General features: G+C 47.3%; 8 protein-coding genes across 8 annotated transcripts; 6 read left to right on the forward strand and 2 right to left on the reverse strand.

Annotated features, from left to right (window-relative positions):
* Nucleotides 1-1,979: 1,979 nt before the first annotated feature.
* Nucleotides 1,980-3,315, forward strand: I302_104034 (uncharacterized protein; the record flags this gene model as incomplete). The annotated part of the gene is made up of 7 exons (XM_019189397.1): nt 1,980-2,023; nt 2,109-2,155; nt 2,226-2,485; nt 2,677-2,871; nt 2,962-3,030; nt 3,109-3,172; nt 3,254-3,315. The coding sequence occupies 7 exons, from the start codon at nt 1,980-1,982 to the stop codon at nt 3,313-3,315; spliced, it is 741 nt and encodes a 246-aa protein (XP_019048959.1).
* Nucleotides 3,316-3,509: 194 nt separating this feature from the next.
* Nucleotides 3,510-6,044, reverse strand: I302_104035 (uncharacterized protein; the record flags this gene model as incomplete). Its single annotated transcript, XM_019189398.1, has 14 exons — nt 3,510-3,586; nt 3,656-3,764; nt 3,849-4,080; nt 4,166-4,219; nt 4,297-4,405; nt 4,459-4,483; nt 4,552-4,722; nt 4,781-4,838; nt 4,903-5,028; nt 5,096-5,186; nt 5,254-5,282; nt 5,336-5,466; nt 5,551-5,802; nt 5,874-6,044. The coding sequence occupies 14 exons, from the start codon at nt 6,042-6,044 to the stop codon at nt 3,510-3,512; spliced, it is 1,635 nt and encodes a 544-aa protein (XP_019048960.1).
* Nucleotides 6,045-6,428: 384 nt separating this feature from the next.
* I302_104036 (formamidopyrimidine-DNA glycosylase) lies at nt 6,429-8,618 on the forward strand (the record flags this gene model as incomplete). The annotated part of the gene is made up of 12 exons (XM_019189399.1): nt 6,429-6,444; nt 6,512-6,627; nt 6,688-6,740; nt 6,800-6,938; nt 7,010-7,020; nt 7,079-7,146; nt 7,198-7,385; nt 7,466-7,479; nt 7,540-7,813; nt 7,925-8,089; nt 8,148-8,315; nt 8,445-8,618. The coding sequence occupies 12 exons, from the start codon at nt 6,429-6,431 to the stop codon at nt 8,616-8,618; spliced, it is 1,386 nt and encodes a 461-aa protein (XP_019048961.1).
* Nucleotides 8,619-9,593: 975 nt separating this feature from the next.
* On the forward strand, nt 9,594-10,199 carry I302_104037 (uncharacterized protein; the record flags this gene model as incomplete). The annotated part of the gene is made up of 1 exon (XM_019189400.1): nt 9,594-10,199. One exon carries the CDS (start codon nt 9,594-9,596, stop codon nt 10,197-10,199), a length of 606 nt encoding a protein of 201 aa, XP_019048962.1.
* A 1,884-nt stretch (nt 10,200-12,083) lies between these two features.
* On the forward strand, nt 12,084-14,190 carry I302_104038 (uncharacterized protein; the record flags this gene model as incomplete). The annotated part of the gene is made up of 8 exons (XM_019189401.1): nt 12,084-12,125; nt 12,198-12,821; nt 12,896-13,523; nt 13,580-13,637; nt 13,687-13,717; nt 13,765-13,834; nt 13,886-13,942; nt 14,003-14,190. The coding sequence occupies 8 exons, from the start codon at nt 12,084-12,086 to the stop codon at nt 14,188-14,190; spliced, it is 1,698 nt and encodes a 565-aa protein (XP_019048963.1).
* A 3,091-nt stretch (nt 14,191-17,281) lies between these two features.
* On the forward strand, nt 17,282-21,831 carry I302_104039 (uncharacterized protein; the record flags this gene model as incomplete). Its single annotated transcript, XM_065869784.1, has 4 exons — nt 17,282-17,617; nt 17,710-20,953; nt 21,028-21,281; nt 21,346-21,831. The coding sequence occupies 4 exons, from the start codon at nt 17,282-17,284 to the stop codon at nt 21,829-21,831; spliced, it is 4,320 nt and encodes a 1,439-aa protein (XP_065725856.1).
* Nucleotides 21,832-22,943: 1,112 nt separating this feature from the next.
* On the forward strand, nt 22,944-25,217 carry I302_104040 (uncharacterized protein; the record flags this gene model as incomplete). The annotated part of the gene is made up of 11 exons (XM_019189403.1): nt 22,944-23,024; nt 23,116-23,221; nt 23,321-23,394; nt 23,474-23,572; nt 23,723-23,869; nt 23,978-24,066; nt 24,162-24,288; nt 24,347-24,428; nt 24,515-24,877; nt 24,965-25,122; nt 25,185-25,217. 11 exons carry the CDS (start codon nt 22,944-22,946, stop codon nt 25,215-25,217), a joined length of 1,359 nt encoding a protein of 452 aa, XP_019048965.1.
* Nucleotides 25,218-25,722: 505 nt separating this feature from the next.
* Nucleotides 25,723-27,298, reverse strand: I302_104041 (uncharacterized protein; the record flags this gene model as incomplete). The annotated part of the gene is made up of 5 exons (XM_019189404.1): nt 25,723-25,759; nt 25,823-25,948; nt 26,084-26,360; nt 26,563-26,812; nt 26,984-27,298. The coding sequence occupies 5 exons, from the start codon at nt 27,296-27,298 to the stop codon at nt 25,723-25,725; spliced, it is 1,005 nt and encodes a 334-aa protein (XP_019048966.1).
* Nucleotides 27,299-27,494: the final 196 nt, after the last annotated feature.

Genomic DNA, 27,494 nt, shown 5'->3' on the forward strand with positions numbered 1-27,494 from the left:
TACATGTGTGAATATGAATGAGCGCGTGACCTTGGTCAAATGATCATGATCCAAAAAAAAAAAAAGGTTTGAAGAGGTGGGTGAGGAGTGGAGATGAAAAGGAAGAAACCCTCCGATGATGACAGCAGGGAGTGAAATCCAGATGACATTGCTCGGATATCCTACCTCTCCCTGCAGTGCAGTACTGGTGATGTAAGAGGATGACACACTACATACCTTTGATTAGATTAGTTTACCGTCAAATGCTATCGCCGGTGTGCTAAGCTTGTAGACAAGTATGGTTGTAAGCAGTGTGATATGTATGTAATCTTTGGTAAGAGAGGGGGTTAGACATGCATGCATCGACACCGATGACATCGTTCTCTTATATACCTTGATCCAAAATTTCTCTTTTCCATCTTTTACTTCCACATGCGAACATCATCAATTCTGTATGGAGGCCTGTTTGTGTTCCTACTATTTCCGGGTTAGCCGGGGGGCATCGTTTCCTCTTTCAGCTAAAAATAACCAAATCCCTCGTGCCCCATCCAACATCCACCATCCCCGATGACCCCTTCAATGCGATTATGCTGGGCCATCCGACTTAAACCCTGCATGCACAATCCTCAAGCGTCATCTCCTTCCCCTTGGCTTCCTCCATATGGCTCCAAGCGGAGGGAGGTGACGTAGTTCAGCCACCATCTCATAGCCGGTTGGACTTCCCTTAACAAGTAACCACGCTTACGTTAACACACAGTTCCTGATGCGCTCATCAAAATCCGACGGTATCAATTTTCGCATTCCCAATGACCCCATGTCTCTTCATACAGTACGGAAAAGCCCAAGTTATGCCTACTGCGCTACTTCTATGGGGGCGTTTGTATGCAGCGGTTGGGGGTCTGCCAAGTGCTTAGCAAGGCTTAGCTTCATACAAAATGGGACGGGACCAACTATAGGACACCCTAGTTGGAAGAGCGCAAGGGCGCCGATCTGGACATCCTAGATCCGTTGTGTCCGTTAAAACCCTCGAACATACACGGTCTATACCGTGCCGGTAATTGAATAATTATCCTGCGGCAAGGGCACTTCATTTTCAATCCATGTGCTTTACTTCACTCCTTCTCACGGTGTTTCGATTGTTTCCGAAGCACTGCCTTGTATCGGACAGCGGCAATGGCAATGGCAATGGCAGGCCCACGTAACGCTCATACCGCCTACACCCTCAAATGCTTTGTTTGATGCATCATACAAGGCATGATTGATCCTTGGCGGCTCCCGCTAACGTGTTCTATCAGGGCGTAACACCAAGAAAAAGCATGTGGCGCCGCCGGTAGATATTATTATTATGCGGCTAGGTCAGGTAAGGTGATTTGACATTCCGCAGTGGTGGGATGAATTGGGGCTTCAAGTTAACTGCAGGTGTGCCTTTCCCCTTGAGATCCCTCGTGTGTCATCGGTTGTTCCGGTGCCCAGAGAATGCCCCAGCAAAGCTCGCTTACGTGTCAGCTAGCCAAGGGGACCGCTCGCTTCCAGAGGATGGTCAGGAGAGACCGAGCCTTGGCTCCGCGGTATATGTCTTTATACGAGAGATCCGTATCGGGTGGCAGGATCTCTTAAGCTGATGTGAACATATACAGTACCTCAAAGGCGCCTCTAGTCTTGGGTGCTTTTCGTTGAAGCAGATCTTTCCAATGGCCAACCTGTTGTCCGAACAGACAGACGGACACTACCGTGGGAGAGCTGCAGGTTGCATCTGATCGTGGGAAAGCTATTTACTACCGAGCATGATCAGGAATGACGTTTGGATTTGCTGTTATGTCAGTTAACCGAAGATGAACGACAAACAAGACTACATCAAAGCTCATCTCCACATTCTCTACTCATCTCTGACATACCTAAAGCTACAGCTGACTCAAGGAGCGGATCGTAAGGCAAGGTAGCTCGAGGCGAGTACCAGGAAACAAAACGAATTCGACAATACTCGTATCAAGCTCTACGCGATGGCTCAGGACCACCCACCGGTGATAGTGAAAGAGGCAGAGATGTGAGTGATAGCTGGGGTACAAATGACTGATCTGTCATATCGGGTCAGATCTTTCGTGCAGTGCTGACACCTAGTAAAAATGCAGAGAGACAGTCCGAAGATGGCTAAATGCGCGACCCGATCTCTTACTCGGTAAGCCAACTCACTCATCGTTCTATCTCTCAAACCCTACCCGATATTGATATTTGATCCACATACGTAGCAATCGCCAAACGACACACTACCAACCCGCTCCTCCAACCTCTTCCAACCTCCTCCATATCGCTTCCTCCCACTCTGACATTACATGTTCCGATCGACGGGTTGAAAGTCGATAAGTTGCGTATCAAAGTATCTACGAAAGCTAGGAACGTAGAGCTGGATATACCGTTATCTTTCGGCTCAGACAAGGGGCTTGGGAAAGGTGGGTTTGGGAGGAGGATGGAGGAGCTGGGTGAGGATGCGCTGAGGCATTTCGATATTGTGCGTATGGTCTATGTTTGGAGGTCAAGTCTCAGTCAGAATAGCCCTTTAGGGTATACCGGGTCCATGATCCTTCGATGAGATACCCCTATCTCTCCTCAATATGCAATACATAAATCCTCGCACCTTGATTTGTTCTGTTTTTGCACACGTGAAGAACCACATACTGATTCATCATCTCTCTCACTCAGCCTCGACACCCACAAATAAACTACTTCGAACCCCCTACATCCATCTCCGTCCTCCCCTTTTATCCCTTACTCCTCCTAATTTTCCTTGTGGCCGCACCAGCAAACCACGGCGTCGCCAACTTGCTCAGAGGTGTTATAGAAAGGTATCTCGGCAGGTGGATGATACCTGGTGCAGCATGGTTCGCAGCTGCCTGTGTGAGTTCCTTATTCCTACCTGATCCCAGTAAAATATCGACAGGAAGCCGAGTGAGAGAATTGTTAGTAGCTAATATTGCCAAATCACAGCACCTGGTCATTGAGCCGCTTATATTGGTGCCGAAGTTGATACAGCATCAGGTCCCATTACTGCAGAGTGTATGTATCCCCTTGCCGTGGTCAAGTACCAAAACCTTCCGTACTCCGCTGATCATTTCTTGATTTGACCTCGACCAGTTGTTCTACCTCTTCACAGTGTTCTGCACGGGATATGGGGGCATTGATGCGTTGAATAGAGCGGGTAAGCTTTTTGCGCGTTGGATCTCGGTCAATGCTAATGTGATCTGAACATGATTTCGATCTTCGTTGTTGGCCTTCTTAGTAATTCAAGAACGGATAAAACTCATACACGCCCATTCGTCAGAGCACAAGAAATCGCATTGAATGTCCGTTGGCAGCTGATCGTCTGGACGTTCGCTCTGAACATCCACAATTTGATGAGATAACGGAGTAGTAATGTATACATTCATCGTACCATCCTAGCCAATCATGTCATATATGAATATACTTATAATGTCCCTATGCCCATGCATTGCCTGTGCAACCGCATCTCCCTTACACAACTATACCTCCCCATCCTACTCATACAAGGTATCCATAAACGTTTCAGCCAATTTACCCACCACATGAGGTCCGACACTCGTTTGGCCCAGCCCTAATAATGCACGATGAGCGATAGTCAGCTTTCCAGCGAAGGAGAGCGAAAGAAAGCAGAAAAACTTACCATACAAGGCTACGAGATCTCCCTTCTGATCACTTGGCTTAGCCTTGACCTCCTCAATCACTTCTGACAGATCGTCTAGTAACTTGTCTACTCGCTTTGCGCTAAGTCTCTGTTCAGACGATAAACCATCGGCACCGACTCAACGCTATCAGAGTGGTGCATAGTTCATAGCCAGAGGCTAGCGTGTACTCACAGTGAAAGCCATATGCAACCCCCCCTTCTTCCCACCCAACGCACTAAGGTGCCAACCCCTCTTGGACATCCCATCTCCCACCGCATATATATTGAGAGTCTTACTTGAGAAAGCCACCACGCATGCTTTGGGATCACCAAGAACGTACAGATCATCTGCGAAGCGCGTTTTGAGACCTTGAAGCAAAGTTCGAGAGGCTGTGATGATCTCGCGACATGATTGGGTGTATCCGCTGTTCGAGGAATACAAATCAGTCATTGTAGTGCCTTATGTGTTTACGATCCTGGGCCATGAAATGCTAGGTTGAGAGGACTCACTCTTCGCCTATGTAGTTGAGAACTGCCCACGCTCCTGCTAAGATGGATCCTGGTCTGTGTCGTCGCAAGAATGCACGATATCAACACTATCCTTTCAGTGGAGTGACGTTGTAGTGGTAGGTCGGACTCACCTCGACCCTGCCATTGAGGGACTGGCATATACACCACCTTCCCAGTCTGTCATGATGTAATATTGATATCTTCTCAATTTCGGTGAATGGTACATGACGACGGATGAACCTATATTATGAGGAATGTCAGCTAGCTGGTAAGTGCGTGCTGATAGAACTGACCTTTTGGGCAGAATGCATATTTATGCTATTGTCAGTCGGTAATTAGCCCTCGTTCGCTTGGCACATGATATATCTGACAGGGAGATGACCCACAGTATCACAGCTTATACTAGTCACGCCTTTAACTCTAAAATCGAATGGTTCTATATCCGCCCCGAAACCGGCTTTCTCCATAAAGGGCAGGATGAATGATCCCAAACAGCAGTCAACATGAAGTCCGATGTTATTCTTTCTGGCGATAGCAGCTAGAGCAGGGATAGGATCCTATTCTCAAGCAAGTAAGCCTCAGCGTGATGACATGAGTGAGGGATCTTGCACGCACGATAGCTCCATCTGGGAAGTTTGGTGCTGAGCCGACCAACATGATCGTATTTGGGTTACTGTAAGAGAACTGTCAGCTGAAGTTGCAATCTTACTAGAAGAGAGAATATTTAAAAAGCTCACATAGCACGTTTCATAGCGTTCACATCCGCTCGTCTATTCTCTTCGTTTACGGGTATTACATGCAGCTTGATCTTGAAGTATTGAGAGGCTTTCCAGAACGCCGCATGGGCGGAGGAGGGGACGATCCTGCAGGGTTAGCTTCTCAGTCAGCTTGTTTATATTTGATAGCTCAAGGCCGGAAGGTGATATTTACATTTCGGGTCGGGTGATTCCTTTGGTATCTCTTGCCCAATCTCTATAAGTCTTGACTGCCATCAAAATAGACTCGGTTCCTCCGGAAGTAGCTAGATGACATCATGCAGAATGAGCATAAACGCTGGTCTCCTTGCTGTCCGTCATGGCTCTACTCACTTGTACCGGCACCGTTGGGTCCGTTATATCTGTCACCAACAGATAAGCCGATATCTTGACAATGGACCAGAACCATGCTCACAAGTTCAGTACCATACTGACCACTTCACTTTCCATCTTCCGCACACCTGGAAAGACGTCGGGATGAAGTGGGTTGGAGACGACGAATTTGGCCATAGCTTCGTTTATCACCTGATTGAGCTCTTCTCCGCCCTATTGTTCACCCCCGATACGACCATATCAGCTCAGTGCGTTGCATTTGTATCACTAATGAATAAGAGCGTAAAGAACACGCACATGATACACCGCTCCAGACACCCTACCAGCATCTACATCCCCCCTCTCCAACTTCTTCAAATTACTCCATTCACCCTCCAACCAATCTTTATCTCTACCTTGTTCAGGTAACTTCCTGACCGTTGTCAATGTAACTCCATCGGGATACTTGGACGGGGCGAGTTTCTCCCTGATCTCGGTCTGGGCTTTACCAAGTTCCAGTTGAAGTTTTGCCTTGGACGAGGGAAGAGATAACATCAATCTGACGATGAACTATCAGATGATGATGTATGTATCAGCCTGTCTGCTGTGCCATGGCATGACATAAGATCCAAGCAGCTTACGCCTTGTATCGTATCCTTGATTTCATTGGCACTTCCCACCACTCCCCTCGCCTTGACATGCCTGAAACCATCGAGAAGGACATACCGCAATAACCAGTAGATGACGGCTATCCTTGCGAAGGTGTTGAACCGTCGGGTATATTGTTCTGTACGTGCTTCTAGCTTGGCCATTGTCTGAGGATGTATAATTGGCATGGTGGATCGATGGATTGATCGATTGTTTGGATTTGCCACCTGGATCTGAAAGATTCAAATGATAAGTTAGATTGAACTCGTAGATGAATCCAAAAAGAACTGGAATGGAATCCCAATTAATCGGGAGAAAGTCACCGTCGTCAGGTGGTCTGGGTGTGTGTTATTGCTATGTTACCTCGGACATCGCCGAATCAATGTCATGTCGATGACCACAATGTGCCTGAATGAGCACGGTCAACATTCCATCGCATCATCAACATCTCGGCGATCAACCTAAGTCAACCATCCTAAAACACAGCAGACGATCGTTCCTCGCGATTGATTTTGCCTATACAGTTGTAGAATAGAGTTGTGATAGACATGCCAGAGCTACCGGGTACGCACAGCTACACTCTGCTCTGATTCCTGATGGGTACTGTTGCTCACGCTCACGCACCTTGTAGAGGTCGAGAGAGCCCGTAAGCTCATTCACGAGACATGTAAAGGATACAAGATCAAATCGGTAGATTCGGTGGAAGATAAGATCGTATATACCGGAGGGGATGATCATGGTGCATTCGTACGTGTCTTGTGCAACAGACAGCTTTTCATCTTGGCTTGGAGCTCATATGCCTGACAGGCCAAAGAGATAAGTGGAAGGACAATCACAGGATGCGAGAGAAAGGGTAAAACGTGAGTTGGTGTCTCTGAAAGCAGCATCGAGGTACTTTTGCTGAGAACTGAGGTTGTAGCTTCTGGATGACCCTCTCTGGTAAAGGTCGATTCCCAGTGATGCATTTCGGCATGACAGGGATGATCCAGTTGAAAGGTCAGGAACCTACTTGGTACAGGCGGAAACCTAGAGAGAGTTCCAAAACATGGCCACCTAGAGTCAGTGTTACCGTCGTGCTTTGGGATGAATAGATGGATAGCTCAGCTGATTTTTCCTTTCTGGTCAATAGTTCTACAAATTGTGAGCACGATGTTTGTTAGCTATTTGCCGCAACCCGATATGCTGAATGCCAATATAGCGTACTCAAACTTGAACCTCAGGCTGGATCAATAGGCACCGAGCCTGTTGAACTAGCTTTTCTCGACGGTATGTCACCCCATCAATCTTGGTGTTTCGACTGCTAATGGTATATACCAGGCAGGAGACTTGGTAGACTACGACTTCTCCCTGACCCAGTCACATCCCATCCACCTGTTTCCGCACTGGGATTTGATCCTGTTCTAAGCCATCCGACCTTTGAGGAGTTTCAGGATCTGATAGCGAAGAAGAAAGGTACGGTAAAGGGGATGATAATGGACCAGGCATTCAGTGCGGGCGTGGGTAACGTGAGTCCGAATCTTTTCCGTACGCGATCTGGTCAAGATTACTGATGACCTGATCTCTCCGTGATCTTCCGCATGTCCAGTGGGTAGCAGATGAGTAAGTCGCACATCCATTCTTCATCCAAAGCCAGCAACAATCACTGAGACTCATGTTTAGAGTCCTGTATCAAGCTCGTATACACCCCTCCTGTCCAGTCAACCACCTCTCTTCGCAACACGTGAAAGACCTGCATTACCAACTCCGAGCAGTCCCGCTAAGAGCAGTGGAAGTCAACGCAGATTCGAAGCAGTTCCCCGAAGATTGGCTGTTCCGCTGGAGATGGGGTAAAGGGAAAAAACAAGAAAAGGGGAAGAAGAAAGCTCCGATAAGTGGAGACGAGGAAGAAGGCGGGGAAGATGTCAAACCTGTTGGAAAGGACTATTTGGCTTTGGTAGGTTCACTAATCATATTCTGCCTACACCATCTCATCACCCCATGAGCGCTGTGTGTCTTCGCGTACAGCAGAAGTCGCAGAGCTGAGAATTGATTTTGCTTTTCTTAGCCAAATGGCAAACCCGCTACTATAACTTTCATAGAAGTGGGAGGACGTACAACAGCGGTAGTAGAGGAATTACAGAAGATGCCTGATGGAGTTGAAATAAAGCCGAAGATAAGTAAAGGAGGGAAGGGTAGTCAGAGTAAGAAGCGGTCAAAAGGGAATGATTCGGTAAGTACAATATAGCAAATCCAGCTCTTCGAAGGGCGTCTTATTAAAGGCCTTGCAGGACGATGGCTGGAGTGGTCTCACGTCTGAAGAAGAGGTTACTACACCTGTCAAAGCTACGACAGCGAGGCAAAGGGGATCGGCCAGTAAGAAGATCAAACATGACGATACCGACATTGAAATGGATAAAGTGAAATTGGAAGAGGGGGATGTCAAACCGTTGAAAAAGGTGAGTTCCAATACCCGCTCAATGAGATCTAACTCGGCTGAATGAACAAGTTCTTCGCTATTCCCATGTTACTTCGTACTTCCAATCAATCTCACTTTTACGCACGTCTCCCTATTCCTCTGTTTCCAGGCTCGAAAGCCGCCCTCAAAGGCCAAAACACCTACTTCCGCTCGAGCGAAAGCGCCTCAAAAGGGGTCATCGAAAGTCAGCTCAAGAAGATCCCGCTCCAGTGGGAAAGATATGCAGGTAGATATAGAGGATGGAGAGGGATCATCAGACTTATCAGACTTGCCGTTTGAATGATGCTTACATGCAATCACTGATGGTCCTCGAAACAAGTGGGTCCGGGAATAAGCCTAGGTCATACTGTGGTGAGGGTGGCGGATCATCTCGAAGGCAGACCCTGGTTCCAGATTTTCAATATGGTCTTCGACAGATATGGCGGACTTCGACGTGAAAGAAGTTCTCCAAGTTTGCCCAGACCAAGAATTTCTGACTACTTATGGAGCACTCCTTACATCCTACAGGGATGAAAGGATCGTCGTGACTTTTCGTAGTTGTCCGCTGAGGTTTATTGTCCTACAAAATGACTTCGGGAGTATTTAAAGGACAGAATCGGTCTTGCCACTCTGCGTTCACATTGTTGGTTTTCCCCTATTTCATCATCGACATTCCCTGCACCTAAAGTACATTATCAGTATCGACCACACCTGTGCCATTGATGAGTTCCCCGAATACCATCACTTACCATGAAAGTCCTTTCAAGCCTTCTTAACGGTGGGGACACACGGGTCAACATAGATTCAGTCGAAATGACTCCAGTCAAGACGGGACCAGTGGAGATCGATCCGAAGATGAACAGTCTGACCACAAGCCCTCCGATTCTCAGCCCCGCATACAATCTCTGATGAGCCAGCCGACCGATACAGTGTTAGGTAATATCTCAGAACCATATACAGCTACTATGGCGAGTATGCATCAGAACGATGATCCCAACGATGGGACAGATCAAAAATCCTCAATTGGTCTACTACCTGAATCCCAGATTTCCGCAGATTCCAAAAAGAATTATCCTGGACCGTCAGAGCCTTTGAGAAGCAGATCGAGGATGAGAAGTGGGATGAAGACCAATTACGACTACCCCATACCACTGCTAGCAAGTTGATTCGTATATTGGACGGTAATGTCCCGATAGGATCATCCTCCCCGTCCATTTAGTTCTCAAAAGGCCCAATCTATACGGAAATTGGTAGACCATCTCTTGAACCCTCGAAGATCATGTCTTGGGCTGCTACCATGACGAGGACCGAAAATATGCCCGGTCTGGTACTGAGAACTAGAAATGGGTTTGATTGTTCTGAACACTCCTGTATACTGAGTGAATCCGATCATACTGTTCCTTTCGACAAGAGATGGAATAACACTTCGGGGGACCCTCAAATCCTGAACGGAATTTTATCTTCTGAAGAAGCGGATCCGACGACCGACCAATCTCCCAACACGATGTTGAAATTGGTTTTCGCAAGTCGTCAATTCAAACGGCCGTGTACGGTTCCCAAAGTCGAAGAAGAGGCTTTCGAACTCGTCGCGCCTGCTACAGCGTGGCCCGAGCCAGATGAAGACTCGTTCGATCTGTTCGATAGACGCCCAACTACCCCAGAGACCGAACAGAGGTTCAACAGAACTTTCAATACCGCTTGTAGAGCGCTGGCTGCTCTCTCAGAAGATGAATGCGCGAATATCGAACTCTCCTATGTCACGACGGACGATTTCAGCGTGGAGGTTGAAGATCGCAGCACGGGAGCTTGGGATGATCATCGTCGCTTCAGGGTCGTTCTGACGGACCTGCGACCCACCAACGTAGGTGGCGAATCAACAGTTTGAACGGGAATTACAGTCACATATATAATATAGTACACGTTTTGTTTAGTCAGCGTTTTTCTTTATATTTCGATACGTGTAGCCTGCTGGAGTGAGCTGCATATGGGTATATGTTGTATCGTGTGATGTGTGAGCATAGGAGCTCAAGTAAACACACTTATATATGTACGCACACACACACACACACACACACACACACATAAATACACACACAGTACGCAATACACAACACACAGATCGATGATTCAGGCACATACGCTAAGAACCATGAACGAAGTGATGTGGGTGATGGTCTCCATGCAGATGCACGAGCTACCAGCTGGACATTTAGATCAAAGGATGCACACATAGGAATAGGAATACTGCAAGTAGGAAGAATGATTCTATCGGGAAAGACCACAATCGGCGATGAGGAAATGACAAACGAAAAATATCGTCAGGAAGCAAGCGCTACATACAAGACATACGCAGCGGTCATTCGGCGATGAGTGGTCAGATCAGCAGACAAAATGGGATGGGGAGTACCAGATCTGAAAAGTGGTAATGCACAAGTTGCCTATTGAGACAATGTGAAACTCTCTTCCTTCTAGCACGTCAGCGTTGATGACCCCCGCCGGTAGACCCAGATCCAGATTTAGATCCAGCTGAGTGTTGTGTAGCTGGAATGGCATCTTTAAGGTTGTATTGATGACACATGCTTGATACAAGAGCATGAAAAAAGAAAAGGTAAGATAGAAACTGCAATCGACACAGATGTAAAACAGGGGTGGGGTGGTCGTCGTTCTACGTGTTTCCGAGGGTCCTTTAGATCTTGGATCTAGCAGAAGATTGAGACTAACGAAGGTAAATTAGACCACCATCAAAAGATCAAGAGAACATAAACATGCCTACCCCAGATCTTTCCTTTTCTTTTTTTCACATTCCATCATCATCATCATCAGACCACACGACCCACATTTCAACCCAAAAATAAAAAGAACGAGTATCGGACGAGATTATTTAGTACTCATCGACCTGCAAGATCAACCTTCGTTTCTCCATCTTCACCTTATCTCCTCACCCGACCATCGACTGTTCATCGCACTACAGCTACATAAGCGGATCTCGGAAAGGACCAAGCTACTACTAGCAGAATCAAACTGGATACGACGGCCGGGAATAAGGTTGGTCGGACATAGTAAAAGCAAAGCGAAGCTACATCATCATCACCAAAGGACGGGTACGGTGTAGGAAAACTGTGTACCATACATAACATCACGTATATCACGTATAACATCAGCATCACTATCGAACATTCCTATCTTTTCTTCCCTTTCATTCTTTCTAGATAAATTCCTCTTGACGATATATAGTATAGTATATTGCTCCATTGTATTACGGTATCATCCAATCAAATATCTCCTATCTATAGTATCTATCGTGATATAGGGTAAAAAGGAATATACAGTACAGGTCGGTTGACTAATCATCTAATCAACCTAAAGTAAAAAACGCACGGACCACTCATCACTCACCAAACCCAACATTACACACATCACACATCAAGCGATTGTCCGCTACTCTACCTCACCTCACCTCAATTATCGCCAATCTCAACTCACATCATTCAATCATCTTTCTTTCCTTCTTCCTTCTTCTCAACCCAAATCATTTTTTTTCTTTTCTGTCGTCAGCTCATACCCCATCATCACCAACCCCGCCTCAAATTGACACAGAGAAGAGAATCACCCATCATCCACAAGGGAGAGTCATACAAAGAGTAATCAACAGGAACACCCTTTCCTACAGTTGACACTGTACCTCTGCTCTCATCAGAAGACCGATAGGACTGCCATGAGCGGTCATCAAGAGGACCCCAACGATCCCCACAGAAGCAGAAACAGTACCATGCGCCAAGTTGAAGGTGCAAGACCCAGAACAGCGGAAGATGTGAGATCCTTGCCGTCCTTCTGTTGCCACTCGGAGGAAGGCTGACCAAACACCTTGTTCATGTTACTACAGCTACAAGCCCTTATCCGCTCTCTCACCATCACATCGTCCAGAGAGCCTATTTCAATCAACACCACCAACATTCCCCCCATTGCGATGCCCCCCTCCAACGAGGCTGTTGGCGGTCCCGGTGGATGTCCTGCTGAGGAAGGCACCACCCAGAACTCCAAACAATCTCTTTCTACCCGAGGTCCTCCCAAACCCAGAGCTTCCTCCAGCTCTTTCATCCCATCACAAGTCTTCAAACAAGACAACACCCAAATGCCGTTGCCTATCGGTACCGAAAGAAAGCTCGGCTTGATCGAGCGCACCCATGCTCAACATCAGTCTCAACAGGGTTACCCAATCACGCCCAAATCGTCCGCCTCAGCTTGGCCTCAACAAGCTATCACTTGGACAGAGAACACCGGTCCCATCGCACCCATCTCACCTACATCGCCTGACAGGTACAGAGATCATTCTAATCAACAACATCACAAAGACAATCTCCGAGACTACGAGCAGCAATGGAACTATTATCAAGTGGAGCGACACCCAAGAGATATGCTCAGCTCTGCCTACTACACTGACGACCTCCCCAGAAAAGCTAGTACTTTTTTGCCTTTCGAGGACGATGAGATGGGGAATCCTGCTATGGTGAGTATCGTTGCCTTCTCCCGCAAGAATGGTATGATAACTGACTTGACTTCATCACTCGTGGCGGTCTACAGAGTCCACATTCCTCTTCAGCGAAGTCGGCATCAGGGGCATCCCGAACCAATCACTCTACGTCTGGCAATGAAGATTACAACTTCTCCGATTTTGTCTCTACCCCTGGATTCGGTGGCTTTGGCGTTACCTTCGGAGCCAGCTCCTACCGACCCCCATCCAACGTTTTATATTCTCAAGCTCACACATTCTCGAACACCGGGCTCACAACTTTTCCCGGGAACAGACCAAGCCTGGAACACCTGACTCAATTGTACAGTAGCGCGGGAAGAAGATCTAGTGACTCCATCACTGAATGGCAACGACAACTCAAGCAAGGTCAACACCATCAAGGCGCCGAACTGCAACGACGAACCACCGTCCCCCCTCATTCTAGACATCCCACCTATGGAGCGCTTGTACCACGAACTGAATATGGACCACACACATTCACTTCGCCGACACATCGTTTCGCTACTCCTGGTCCTGAGCGTCAATCGACCCAAGAGGATTCTGCTTTAATCCCCCGAAGAACCGCATGGAACGTCACTCAATATACCAATACTGGATTACTTCCCGCCAATTGGGCACCTGGTACTGGATTCGATACTGGTCCACCCCCTCCTACCCCTTTTGCACCTGGTGATTGGAGTAAGTGCTTTCCAATCATTAAAAGCGAGATGAGTGTCACTGACCAGTCCATGCAGTCTGCGAACAGCCCTACTGTGGCTATCATAACTTCCAGAAGAACCCTGATTGTCGAGCGTAAGTCATTCGCCTCTTCCTAGGAAGATCAGCTCACGGCTTTCTACAGATGCGGACATCCTCGACCTTGGGAGGTTATTGTAAGTATTCCAAAAATTTTGACGCAAGCAGCTAACCATATAAGTAGACCCATCAACCCATCAACAGCCCTCCCCTCGGCTCGGTAGGGGATTGGAGGTGCGACTGTGGCTACATCAGTGGGTGTTCCTCTTCTTTTCGCCGGCAGTGGCTGATAGCTGTGCGATTAGACTGGCGACGACGAGCACTCTGCAAAAGCTGCTACCCTGATCATCCTTCTAACAGAGGTAGGTATCGGCCCAGCCAAAGTCATAGTCCCGTAGCTGATGATAACGAATTCGTGTCAGATCGATCAGCCGTCAGCTTGCCTAACCATCCTGCGGGTGATATAAATACCTACGGATCCTCCGACAATTATTCCAACTCGTACACTCAACGTGGGAACAGCCCTACCCATCGACGCAGAGCCAGCGGTACTCAAGATCGATCCGCTTGGGATGCGTTTGGGTGGCTATCGCACGCTACGGGTAACTAGTGGGTTTTTGCTTTCGTCTTATTTGTTTTAGCGGCTAATCAATCCCTCGCATGAACATAGATACCGTTTACTTCGATAACCACGAGATTTCTGGATGATCACTCTCGACATCTAGCCATAACAAACATCGGCAAACAATTTTTCTCCTTCGATTCTACTTCCTTGAATAACGAGACACCTTATCAATCATATGCCTCACAATGCCTCTCTCTATCTTGCTCAATCACCCTCTCCCACCTTCACCCTGTTCATTTCATCCAAATCCCATCATTCTGCTTAACCGTCTATTCACGCTCTCCCATCCCTCGTCGACCTCAATCTCCTTTACCTTTTTGCCTTGCTCGGTAATCTGATCATCAATTTCGTTCTTTCCTCGTTCCGATATATTTCAGTCCGCTCCCTTCGTTTTTTATGATTCTTATTCGCCCACGTCCGTTCTCACCCCTATATCCGCTCAATTTCGATCCTCAGATTCAACCAATCAATCGGCGATTCCTCCTCGGGGAATCATCAAGAACGATGGTACGCTCTAAATCACCTGTATCAAATGCACGGCAAATCACTCAAATCAACATAATTGCGGGAATGTGGTCTATTATACTATATATTATCCAACGGTATGTCATCTGACTAATGGGGGTAGGATGTACAAGGAGGAATGGTATGGTATGGTATGGTAGGAAAATACGAAAAATCATTTGAAACCAAAAAGAAGGATGTAATGTAAGGTAATTTTCGGCGGTAAGGATGAAATGAAGGGTTGTATTTTCAATTTATATATTCAGGTAACTTCGTTGTGGAATAGGTAAAAGATATTGTTTTAATTATGGTTGTATGTATTCGAATTCGAGCGTTATCGTTCCGAGTGGGTACAAGGTCAGGTAGGATCTAGCAAGAGATGTACTATCTTCAAAAGTGATACGCTACATGAGCGAAGAGCTATGAGCTATGGGATTCTTTTCGTGGGAAGATGGTTTGAGTTCGCGGTGCCACCATGTTTGGTTGAATGCCACTTCGACCATCTGTACCAATTCAATGGGGTGTGACTAACTGGTGGTCTTAGGTTGAGTAGTGGGTTGAATGATTGGTGCGGAAGACATGACAGCATTTCTCAGGGAGGGAAGATCGACTTAACCTTATTCTTTACCCTGAGTTCTGCTCTGCCTCGCTCTTCCGTAGAAAGAGTGGAGAGCACCGCATGCGATGGATATGGATGACTATCGGGTAAACTCGCACTTTTCCTTTTCGCAGTATGTAGTGGTATGGTAGGTTTTTTAGAGTTCCAGACTCATGTTATTGGCCAAGTTAACTAAGTTGGCTTTAGACTGGGTTGGTGATGATGATGATGATGCGTGAGATCGATCTGTGGATTCGTTGAGATACTTTATATATAGTGGTATGGGGTGCTACCAGTTAGGTGCTACCAGTATAATGCATGTGCGAGTGGGATAGTTAGGTTGAGCGTCAAAAGGGCTACTGAATGGATACTTTACTTGGACATGAGATGCCCTTTCTATCATGTAGCTGTACGCGCCAATTCATCATGCAGTGTGGTGTAATACCAAAACCACTTATTTCCGTCATTTTTCACTTTTTCACCCTTCGCCCCTTCGCACCGACACTTAGTCTGCAGTTTACCCTGATTTCGTCGTTTTCGATAAACCCCACCCACCTGGGTGATACATCATTCATCGTTATTCATTCTTCTTGTCTCTCTCTTGCATTCATTCAAAATTACAAAATAGATATACATATACTTCTTCAAAACATATACCAAGACCATTCTTTCATATCCTTTGATCGACTTTCGACTTCTTTTGGGCATTGGTTACTGGGCATTGTTCTCTCACTTTTCCGATACCTCTGCAAATATACTGGGAAAAGCCGAGCATCGGATTAGAATTGGAGTGGGAACATACGACCAAAAAAAGGATATCATTTTAGCATTTGGGATTCTAGAATAGAGAGAGAGATAGGGCTGGTCCATCCTATCGCTGGCTTATTTGGGTTACTTATCTGTGAGTTACTGCTTCATCTTCTTGCTGTAGTCACCTGGAGATGGACGATGCATAGCATAGCATTTGGGATAGATGGGGATGGAGGATCAGGGATATCACGAATCGGAAGGATGTCTACGCGTCCTTTTTGATTTATCTCAACTCAGTGATGTTTTGGTTGGATGTGTGGGAATACCGGTAATGGAAAGGAAGAGGAGGTCTGTGTGTGTGTGTTGATGATGATGCAGTGTTTGTTGTTGTTTGTTTCCACATTCCCTTATCATACTCGCTTTGTCCGTCGTCTCCCCCCTCTTAGTGGTGAACAACGCTTGGATCGTCAATACAACCACATTCATTTCATTTCAATTCAATCAAATCATTCGCAGAGCTGACTTTATCATCGTCTTCCTATCCCTTTGCAGCATTTCATCTCATTTCACTTTTCGCTCTTCACTACGACAATTGCTCAAAACAATAAATATACCTAGAAAAAGAAAAAGCAGAGTGACGATTAGTTGGTGCATCGAAGTTGATAAAAGAGTTTATGATCGATACCATCTCAAGATCATTAGGACAAACCAGAAAAGGTTGAATTAGAATCAAATCACAAAGGACATTGACATTGATTTGTTCAATAAACCAATAACCATAAATCGACATTTTTACCTTTATACTCCTTTTATCATCAACAACTCATCTCGTGACGTTTACGTATTCCCACTGATTCAACTTGGATACCACGTACAAACTCGTTGCCATCACCCGTCAACATTACATTGCTGCATCACTACAAAAACGCGTCTACTTGCCGCTCATCTTTTCCAAAAATTTCCATCTTCTCGCCACCCAACCTTCATATGACCTACAGCGTTGAATGATTTGATCAGTCATTCAATACACCTGCATTATCAAGTCTCATCATTATCAGGATAGAAGATTGTTAGAACGAGGAGACATCAGAAAGGAAATACGGATCACAGATACAATCACCGTTCGAGCTTAGGAAGAAGAAGAAGTCATCCATCGACTCTTTCTTCCTCCCATCCTAGGCTCGTATTTGGTGATTAGCAAAGCACACCTCTCTCAAACACGGTATGGCACGACCAATAAGACCGGCACCTGCGCCGCCTACCGGATCATCAACACCCATACCTCGTACTTCTTCTCGTGCTCATCGACCATCAACCTCTGTGTCAGGTACACCTTCAACACCTTTCACCCCTCCTCCAGCTACCCCGTCGGACATCGGCAGTTCCAGTAAAGGTAGACCGGAAGCTAAGACGCATGGGCTGAGAAGTGTTGGAGGAGCTAGCGAGAGAACACCTTGTCCCTTCCCTGCTCATTGGGGTGGGAGGGATAAGTGTGGGATATCAGAGGAGGATGAAGCGGATGAAGTGCTTATGAGTATATTGGGTTCAATCGCGTATTACGTAGGTTACACACTCTTTTACTTATCCTCAATGCCCCGTCTACTTCTGTTGCCCTTACTTTCAGCGCTGATGTGTTCTCATCATTCTCACAGGACAACCGTGCGTTATCAGCGGAAGAAATCGCTTCGACATGTTTTCAACAAGGTTGGCTTCGACCTCCATCCGCCGCCATCGAGCCCACTACACTCATCAACAACTCCATCCGAACCTATCTCAAACGGTGCGAGCGGACTCAGCGTCATTGCCTTTTGTCAAAACATCAACTTGCTGGATCAGTAGTCGAACAAGTTCTCCAACCTGCTCTCCACCCAAACGCTTTCGATGACTCTGTTAGACCAAAGGGAACAGTATGGTTTCTGTGTGGTGGTAATGGGAAGAGTAAGTGGAAGAGTCCTTTTGAAGGTATAGAAATACCGAAAATCCCGGCAAGGAAACCTGCCCCGAAGAAGATACAACCTCAGAAGGAGAACAAGGCTGTGAAAGTGGAAGAGAAGAAACCCAGTAGTGCTCAGAAGGGAAAGGCGAAGGTCCAAGCGCCCGTCAAGATCAGATTGGTGTTGAATGGTCCTGCTGCGGGAGAAGAGGAAACTCAAAGTGAAGCTGGTAGTAGCTCCAGATCAAGAAGTGTCAGTGTTGGTGTAGGACAGGACACGATTGGCCTTGGACTCGCTCAACCTATCAATCTACCTCAGATGAAACCAACCAAGAAACCCAGACCACGTAGGCCTAGAGATATCCTTGATTCGTCATCGGAGAGCGATACCAGTGAATCGGACATGGAGTTTGACATGCCTGGGCCATCTCGACTTATACGCCGTACCACCTCTCTTCGAAAAGTTCCTCCTCCCCTCTCTCTCACCGGCTCACCTCGCGTACACAGCTCATCTCGACTACCTCAACATTCACCTTTCATGGATATCTTCTACCCTTCACCTGTTATACCCACTTCACCATTCCAGCCTCACGCTTCACCTTTCCCTTCTCATTCACTCGACAATACCACCTGGACGGCAAGACATGATCGAATGTACCAATTTGAGACTTCAAGTTCCAGTTCTGATGATGAGATGCGTGAGACAACTTGGGGCATGGATTCAGAGATATTGGTAAAAGCTGTTGATGATGATGAAGAGGATAGACCATCATGGTCCATGGATGAAGATGAAACAAAGGTCAAGGAAGCTACCGATGCTTTGAGGGTTCTGTTCCCCTTATCTTCACCTGACGAGGAGGCGGATCTGGAATCCAAGATCAAGTTGAATCAGCTGGATAATCGACCTTCCTCATTATTCGAATCCCCGAAATCCAACCTATCTTCCAACATGCACAGCCATCTCAAGGCGGACGATGCGGGTGGTATTCCTCTCAACGCATGGATTGCAAACTCGTCACCCTCTGCCTCACCCAATTTACGGACATACAAGAACCTCGCTCCTCCAGTCGATGTCAGCCCAACTCAGCATTTATCCAAACTTCGAAGTTCGTTTGACCCCGAGGAGATGGAAGTGGATGAAGAGACACCTTGGTTGGACGAAAGTGGTGAACTACCGGTGAAAGCTGAAGACTCCTTCTCTGATATTGATCTAAATTCCACCATCGGCGATGCTCCTACCCCCGAACACGATCGACATCTTCACACGGCGCTTTGGGCGCAGGAGGCTGCTGCCATTAGAATCAAACAGGAGCCAGAGGATTACCCTTCGCCAGCTACGACCGATCCGGATGATCAATCTGCTATCGGTTATCGTGGATCTCGAGCTTCCTCTACACCCTCCAGTGGATCGTCTGAATTACCACCTTTCGAAATTGATGTTGATAACGGTAGAATGGGAGTCGATGAAGTCATACTTGGTCCGGAGAGTGTCACAGTGGAGGAGTTGGATGGATGGTTGCCTGCTCAAGGAAAAGCTGAGAAAACCCCTCATCGAGGTAGAGTTTCGAAGAACAGGAATCATCCGTTGCGATGTAGTGGTAATTGGGGTGGGATAGGTGTTTGCAGTACACTCACAAACCTTGTCAAACCACCCGCAAGGAATCGTAGTGTCAAGTCAAACGCTACTGCTCGACGAAGGAAATCTTCTCCTCAACCTGCACCAACGGTAGAAGATGCCGATGTACTTCTGCCGGAGGTTGGGATCGATGTCGATGCTGAGGTGGATGATGCGATTGGTACGGCTGATCTTGAACAAGCCAGAGTAGAAGCCGATGCAAGAGAAGAGCAACATCGTAAAGCATGTAAAGAGAAGGCCGAGCAGCAAAAAGCATTGATGGAAGCTTATCGTCGAACAGTACGAGGTGAAGCTATGAAGCAGCATCAAGATCCTTCACCCACCCCTTGGTCAGAGAATAACAACCATCAGCCATGGGGAACAAGCTCGACCGATTCCATCAATATTGCTACTCCCGGTGCGCTCTCCCCTATGGCTCTATTCACCATGTCAAACCTTTCACTTACAACACCCACGGACGGGATGTGCATGGCTGTCGATCCTAAGGCTTTGGTCAGTCCGCCTCTTCAAGCTGGATTTGGATTCCCTCAAATGCCTGTTCAGCATGGACCCCTTCCTGCGCCACCGCCACCACCCCCGACTTCATCTGGAGATATCGGAATGAGCATGTTGGATAGTGTCTTGAGCGAACAGGAAGTGAACGCTATAATGTCAGCTTCGGCACCCGCACCCGCCTCGGCTCCCAATCCCACGAAGCTCGCTCCACCTGTACCCCTCGCACCAGCAACTTCGGTCAGTCCAGTTCTACTGCCCAATCGCCCTGTGACACCGGCCTCGGCACCTCCTTCGACCGTCTCCACCCCAAGCTCGAATAGAACTTCTCACAAGGTCCAGCCGATCGCTCCGGCCCCTGCTCCTGCTCCTGCGGCTGTAGCTGTAGCTGTTAAGCCCACTCCTATCCCTGTTGCGTCAGCTTCGGCACCGAACGAAAAGGGCACTACTATGGTGGCGTTGCCTACCACCCTTCCGGCTCAGATCGCCCCTGCCGCCCCATCTCCTGTTCCTCCGAGTACCAGCGCCAATCCTGCTGTTACAGCCCCCACTACCGCTAAGAATCCGATCACGACTCCACCCAACGAGCCAGCCGTTCCATCAAGCAGATCCACCCCATCACCCACCTCAACCACTACGTCGACGTCTTCTTCCTCCAAGCCTCCTGTTAACGGTAATGGTAAATCTGGTGGAAAGATAGCAACGATAACGAAACCGCTCTGTCCAGGTGTCGATGCTTGTGTGGTTGATAATATCCCTGTTTACGCTCATATCTTTGAAGGTAAACCGGGTCAAAGTAGACAGGTACTTCTTAGAAGGCTGGATACGGACTTTGGTGAGTTAATATCCATTGTTCGATATCTTTTTTCGTTTTGGTAAGATGGTGATACTAACGGTTGTTTGGTTTAGTCAATGCGAATGCCCTTTTGGCCGCTCTCGGCGTACCCGAGAACAAGTGTGCCGAATACCTCGACCACCCAATCTCACCTGTTCGATTGGCTGCTAGACATGTTATCCCTCCGTCTCAACCTTCTGCTGAGTATTCTCAGGGCGTTAGTGGTATTTGGGTGCATCTCTCCGAAGCTAGGGAGTTTGCGAGACGGGCGAAGTTGAAGGAAGGTAGTTTGTTGGCTAGTGTTTTGAGGGAGGATCTGTTCCAGCTGGTAAGTTTTCACAGTAGGGAATTTTATGAATGGAGCTGATCTCATATGGTTGTTGTTTGTACAGTTCGCTACGTTGGCTGGATTGAAGCCTGATCATCCCACATCCGAGACATTTGGTTTACCATTCGTACCTCGACGACCACCTCCACCTCCTTCCACTGCCGGTCAATTGAACTTGTCATCGGTAAATTCGAAATCTACGCCTAATCTTACTGCTTTGTCCACTTCTGTTCCGACACAAGGTCAAAGCAAACCACCCAGTACAGGAAATAGTACACCAACGACCAAAGGTCCTCTAGTCAGATCGGCACCTCCTACTCCCCCTGAGGGATGTCCCGGACCGAAGAGAAGACGAGCTACTATATCTTCTTCCCCCTTGGCTAAGAAACCGCCTGTCAACCCTTTGACTCCGGTCGGTGGAGCTAAACAACCTCAACCGATCGCCCCTGCGCCTGCACCTGCTGCTGGGACTAGGATGAGCGTCGCGGCGCAGAAGAGAGCCACGAGAGCTAGTATTAGTGGGGCTGTGCCTAGACCCGTGTCCAAGTGAGCTGCCTCGTATGTGATGAAGATGAAGAAGAAGGAGAAGGGATATATCTGAATTGTTGAAATTATCTACTTGCTTTGAGTCTTTTGTGTAATATATGCTTTATTCGTTTTTTGTTTGTTTTTTTGATCATACGATTAAAAAAGGAAGGGGAGAGGGGTATATAATTTTGGTTAGTGGAGTACATCAAATATCAACCACTCTTGGTTCTCGAACAGGAAAGAAGGGAAGAGAAAAGCAAAAAAGACACCGTCAATGTAAAGGTGCATTGTGTGATGATATATAGTTTTATGTATATTATATATAGGTAATATAGAAATCAAAAGATGAAAGATGAAAAGAGATGATGGAAATGCATGTTATATAATTTGTACTAGTACTCAGATATACATCACTCTGGTCTTCTCGGTACAGCACTACTATGTCACGATTATGAGAAACGTGCTTGATTCCTTGATTTACGAGTATAGTATGTGTTTTGTGTATTTGACAGAGCATGACTTGCATGGTTCGGTTCACTTTGCAGGATGGTGCGGTAGATGAGCGCTGCAGTGGAGGATCATGTCAATCTTGCAATGATGCATACAGGTCATTGCATGAATGGTAAGAGTGAGATCTGGTATTGGTTTGTGTGATGGATGACTATCGGATGGGATGATGATGGATGGTGAGAATTAAGCTTTTATGTGGATTCAGGGTAAAGATCTGTTAAAGTAGCAAGTAGCCCGGTTAACTTGCCATTTGTATTCCAACAATACTCTCTCTGTACAACTCAATCACTGATCATCATTTACTTGCACATCCACTCGTTCATCAACACAAAACAACATATTGCGCGTCTATCACCTATCACCCACCTCACTGTTCTACAAATAGCACCTCCCAGACCTCATTACGCGCGTGTCACACGTCTTTCATCCTCGGTTTAAGAGTAGGAACAACCTCAGTCCTCAACTCCACATCGATCACTCAACTTGATAAACACCCTTCAAACCTTCCTTTAAACCTCTAAGCTTGGTCTTCTGGTATAAACTCGTATCAACATGTAAGTCATCCTTCCATCTCATCCCGTTCTGCGACAGGGACACAGGCGAAAGTATCACAAGCTCTGGACGATGCGAGTTGACACGAACCGATATAGGAACTACGTCCAACTTGAGAAATTGGGTGAAGGGACGTATGCGACGGTGTACAAGGTGGGTCCATACCTCCCTCTCTTCTTCTTCTTCTTCTCGACCGGATGTCACGCGTACAAGGGTGGAAGTTGATGTTCGCGATGTACATTAGGGCCGATCAAGGACCACCTCGGAGGTGGTAGCGCTCAAGGAGATTCACCTGGATGCGGAGGAGGGGACGCCTAGTACGGCTATCAGGGAGATAAGCTTGATGAAGGGTGGGTCGCATTCCATTTTAGGTTATATCTGAAGATGAATATGCAGTATGGGCGCATTGCATGCTGGTGACCAATGCTAATTCGAACCAACAAACGCAGAACTGAAACACGTCAATATCGTTCGATTGCACGATGTCATCCACACTGAATCCAAGTTGGTATTGATCTTCGAGGTGAGCTCGTCCCTTCTCAGATGTTATGCGGATGAAACGAGTTGTAGTGAATCCAGCTAATCAGATGATTCACACATAGTACTGCGAGCAAGATCTCAAGAAATACATGGACACGCATGGTGATAGGGGTGCATTGGATCTGAATACCGTTAAGAACTTTACTCACCAATTGTTGAATGTGAGTGGTCGCATCACCTCTCATCTAAAATCATCGTAGAGGCCGAATGGTCTATCTTGGTCTATCGACCATACACGAACAAGAGGAATAGTTTAGATCTACCCATGGACAACCAACTGCATGACTGACATTGTCTTCTTCCACACCTAGGGTATCGCATTCTGCCACGATAACAGGGTGTTGCATCGGGATTTGAAACCTCAAAATCTGCTGATCAACAGAAGAGGGGAATTGAAGATTGGCGATTTTGGTTTGGCCAGGGCGTTTGGTGTACCCGTCAATACATTCAGTAACGAGGTGAGTCTCTCTCTAACTCTCGCATGTGAAGTCCTCTCAGAAACCGATCAACTGCAAAGAGTCGCTAGAATGCATTTGATAGATAGCTGATACACGAATCGGATACAGGTCGTCACACTTTGGTATAGAGCTCCGGATGTGTTGTTGGGATCGAGAACTTATAGTACAAGTATTGATATTTGGTCGGTTGGCTGTATGTGAGTGAACCATTTCCGTCTTCTGTTTCACATGCCGGTCACTGCATCGGAACGCCTCTTTGAGGTCTGGAATGCTGATGTACCTCGGACCATAGCTTCGCGGAGATGATCACTGGATATCCATTATTCCGAGGAAGGGATAACGCAGATCAACTAGTCCAGATCATGAAGATCGTCGGTACGCCAAGTGACGCTACCATCGCTCAGATCAAACTTAATTCGGTGAGCTAGATGTTGTCTGATCTTGACGCTGGTAGCTGATGTACGAGATTTTCAACAGCCCGAAATACAAATCAAGGCCCCATTGGCTAAACATCCTAAACAACCTTTCCATGCTATCGTACCTCGAGCGCCTAGAGATGGTGAGTTGAACTTAGTTCACATATCACCATCTCACCTGAGTTGCTCAACCGGATGTACGACTGATGCGTAGATCGTGCCTTCTCAGCTCTAAACCTTCTCGAGCACCTACTCCAGTTCGAACCATCTCGTCGATACGACGCCCACCAAGCGATGGCCCACCCATACTTCACTTCCGGTCCCATCGCCCCTCCAACTCTACCACCTACCGTCCAATCTTCCGCTGCCTCGTTAGCCTTGCCACCAAGAGTAGCGGCACGAGCATCTCAAGCTTCAGCCGCGGTCCAGGCTCAACAGCAGGCCCAAGCCCAGGCTCAAGCTCAGGCTCAGGCTACTCAACAGCAGAACGCGCAGATTATGGCGGCTCAACAACAACAGCAAGCCCAACAACAGCAGCAGACCCAGTATAATGCCATGTTAGCTGAACAGGCTGCTAGACAGGGGTATTATGGTGGGTGATAATTTCTCTCACCCCCAGCGCGTTAGGTCATATCATGATAGTGAGAGCTGTCTGCTAATGTAAATCCTTGCTCTACAGACCAAGCTGCAGCCGCCCAGATGCAACAAGCCCAAGCAGCTCATGCTCAACAGATGCAGATGGCTCATGCCCAGGCTCAGGCTCAGGCTCAGGCACAAGCGCAAGCGCAAGCTCAGGCTCAGGCGCAAGCTCAACAAGGTAGAGGAATGGACGCGAATGTGAGTACAAACGTTATCACACATCACACGTACTTGTCTGAACTGACTGTTTCACACCGTAGGGATACTACATGAATCCTGAGGGACGATATTAGGATACGAGAAGGTGAAAGTATTCATCTGGTGATAGGGTGATAGGTACAGATCCAAGTAGCTATGGGACCCTTTGGCGCAGGCTAGAAAGAACCATCCAATTTTATATATAATCATTTCATCATTATTTTTCCTCTTTCATTGAACATATCGTCGGTTTGCTTCAGATTAGACATTTTCCTTTCACACAGCTACATATCAGTTCTCGTCATGTACTTTTGCGGTTCATGGGATTGCGCAGTGACGGTCTGTTCAGCGATTGCACGATCTACGGAGCTGCAATTGTGAATCTAACATATCATGATACATGCTTGGTCGTAGAAGTCAGAACTATCAAAGAAGATACGAAGTCTATTCGGGCAGGTGAATGAAGAGGTGGGGGCAGCACTACCATCTAATGAAAATGTAGCGATTGTGTCTGATACAGAAAAGCAATCCCAGAAACGACATGACACGGGTGAAAGCATTATGTGTGGAAGGGTCATATGGAGGATAACATCCATCGATTTATAAAGCCGTTCCTCTTTCGAAGTTTGCTCGGATTCTACAGCGGAGAAGTTTTGTCAGTACCTTCTACAAAGATGAAGGGACCAGCGGACCGACTCACTCTTTCGTGTATTTGTCAAAGTACCTCGCGACCTTCTTGTTGAACACCTTGTTCCTCTCGTTGATGTATGTGACTTCGTCGTCGTCATCTTCCTTCTTGTTCTTCCTTCTACCGTATTTACCGATGCTGCGAAGCAGATATCAGCGTCCCGTTCTCTTTCTCGTTTGCTGAAGTTAATATCGACACCCGTCCCTTCCACTGGTGAAGTTGATAGTGGAATTGAAACTGCAAGAAGCGAAAGACAGCACAACAGATACCCACTCTTTGTTGATCTTCTCAGCCACACGATCCAGCGCATCCTCAGAGGGCTTATGATCCCCATAAGCCAACGTATCTGAACCCCTATATAGATCCTCCGCAGCTGTCAGAGCACCCGATCTGGACGAGCCTGCTACGGCATTGGACGATCCACCGGCGGACACGAGGGTTCCGGGGGCTAGGCCCAGAGCAGCTTCTTTCTGCCTTTCGTACGCTGCTAGGTCGGCTTTGGTGGAGCGGATGTTTCGGTTGTATCGCTTGTGGGCGTCGTCCTCTGCGTCTGTAGGGGTTATGAGGTGTCAGAATCAGTAAGTCTTTCGCCGAGGAGGGGCTTGGCAATCGGTGGATGTCATCTTCCGAGTCCGCTCCAGTCGTTAAAGCACCACGGTTTGAAGCACAGCTGTATCATTACGATCCTACACGCCCACCCCTCACCCTATCCATTTCGCCTTACCCATAAGAAAGGAGTAAGGGATACTCACTATGGAAATGCGTATCCTGCTTGACCTTCTGCTCCTCCAACTTCTTCTCCCACCTCTCATTATCCTCTATACTGTACTCCCAATTCTTCTTTCTCTCGAGATCCTCGCCCGTCTCCTCGGCCTCAGCCTTCAACCTCAGCGTCTGAGCAAGCTTCTTCTGCTTCTCCAGTCTGGCGAGCTCCTTGGCGGTCACTTTGGATTTTTGATGGTCTGCTATGAGGTCTTTACGGTTTTGTTGGGTGGATTGGTTCTGCAGGAGGATAAGAGGATTGTTAGGAAAAGAGTTCCGTTGTCAATGATATAGCAGACAGAGGGAGCGCTGGACAACGTCGGGAGATGCCAGAGAACAGGTGAAAGATTGGCAACAGCAAAGGACGGGTAAAAGATAAGAGACTGAACCCAAACAGAAAGCACAACGCACCATCCTCATCCTCAACTCCTTCATCTTGGCCATCCTCTCCTCCATAGTCTGTTTCTTACTTTCCACCTCTCCCCCATCTTGCTCCGCTTCCGCCCCCGCTTCCACTTCTATATCGCCATCCTCTACTTCCGGACCATCCGTCTCCGTACTATCCTCATTCTCCTCCTCTGCAACGTCCGGCTCAGTCTCAGGAACAGAGACCTCTGAAGGCGCTTTACTAGATTTCGAGCGCGTAGCTCTTGTCCTACCTGCCGAAGGAGCAGGCGAAGGGGATGGCGCAGCTGACTTCACTTCACGAGATTTACGGGGTGCCATTGTGTCTATGTTGTAGAGAGATGCGATGATGATAATGTTGTCTTTTGAGATAAGGATCAAGGTCAAGGAGGTCGACTTCTGAAAGTGGTTGTGTTCATTTCCAGTTGATGTATCAGGATGACAGGTGGCGAGTCCGTTACGTAACGGGCCGTCGTCACGGAATGCAATGTGGCACTTTGGGCAGGATTCACACACA

This window comes from Kwoniella bestiolae, chromosome 2 (assembly GCF_000512585.2).
Source record: "Kwoniella bestiolae CBS 10118 chromosome 2, complete sequence".
NCBI lineage: Eukaryota > Fungi > Basidiomycota > Tremellomycetes > Tremellales > Cryptococcaceae > Kwoniella > Kwoniella bestiolae.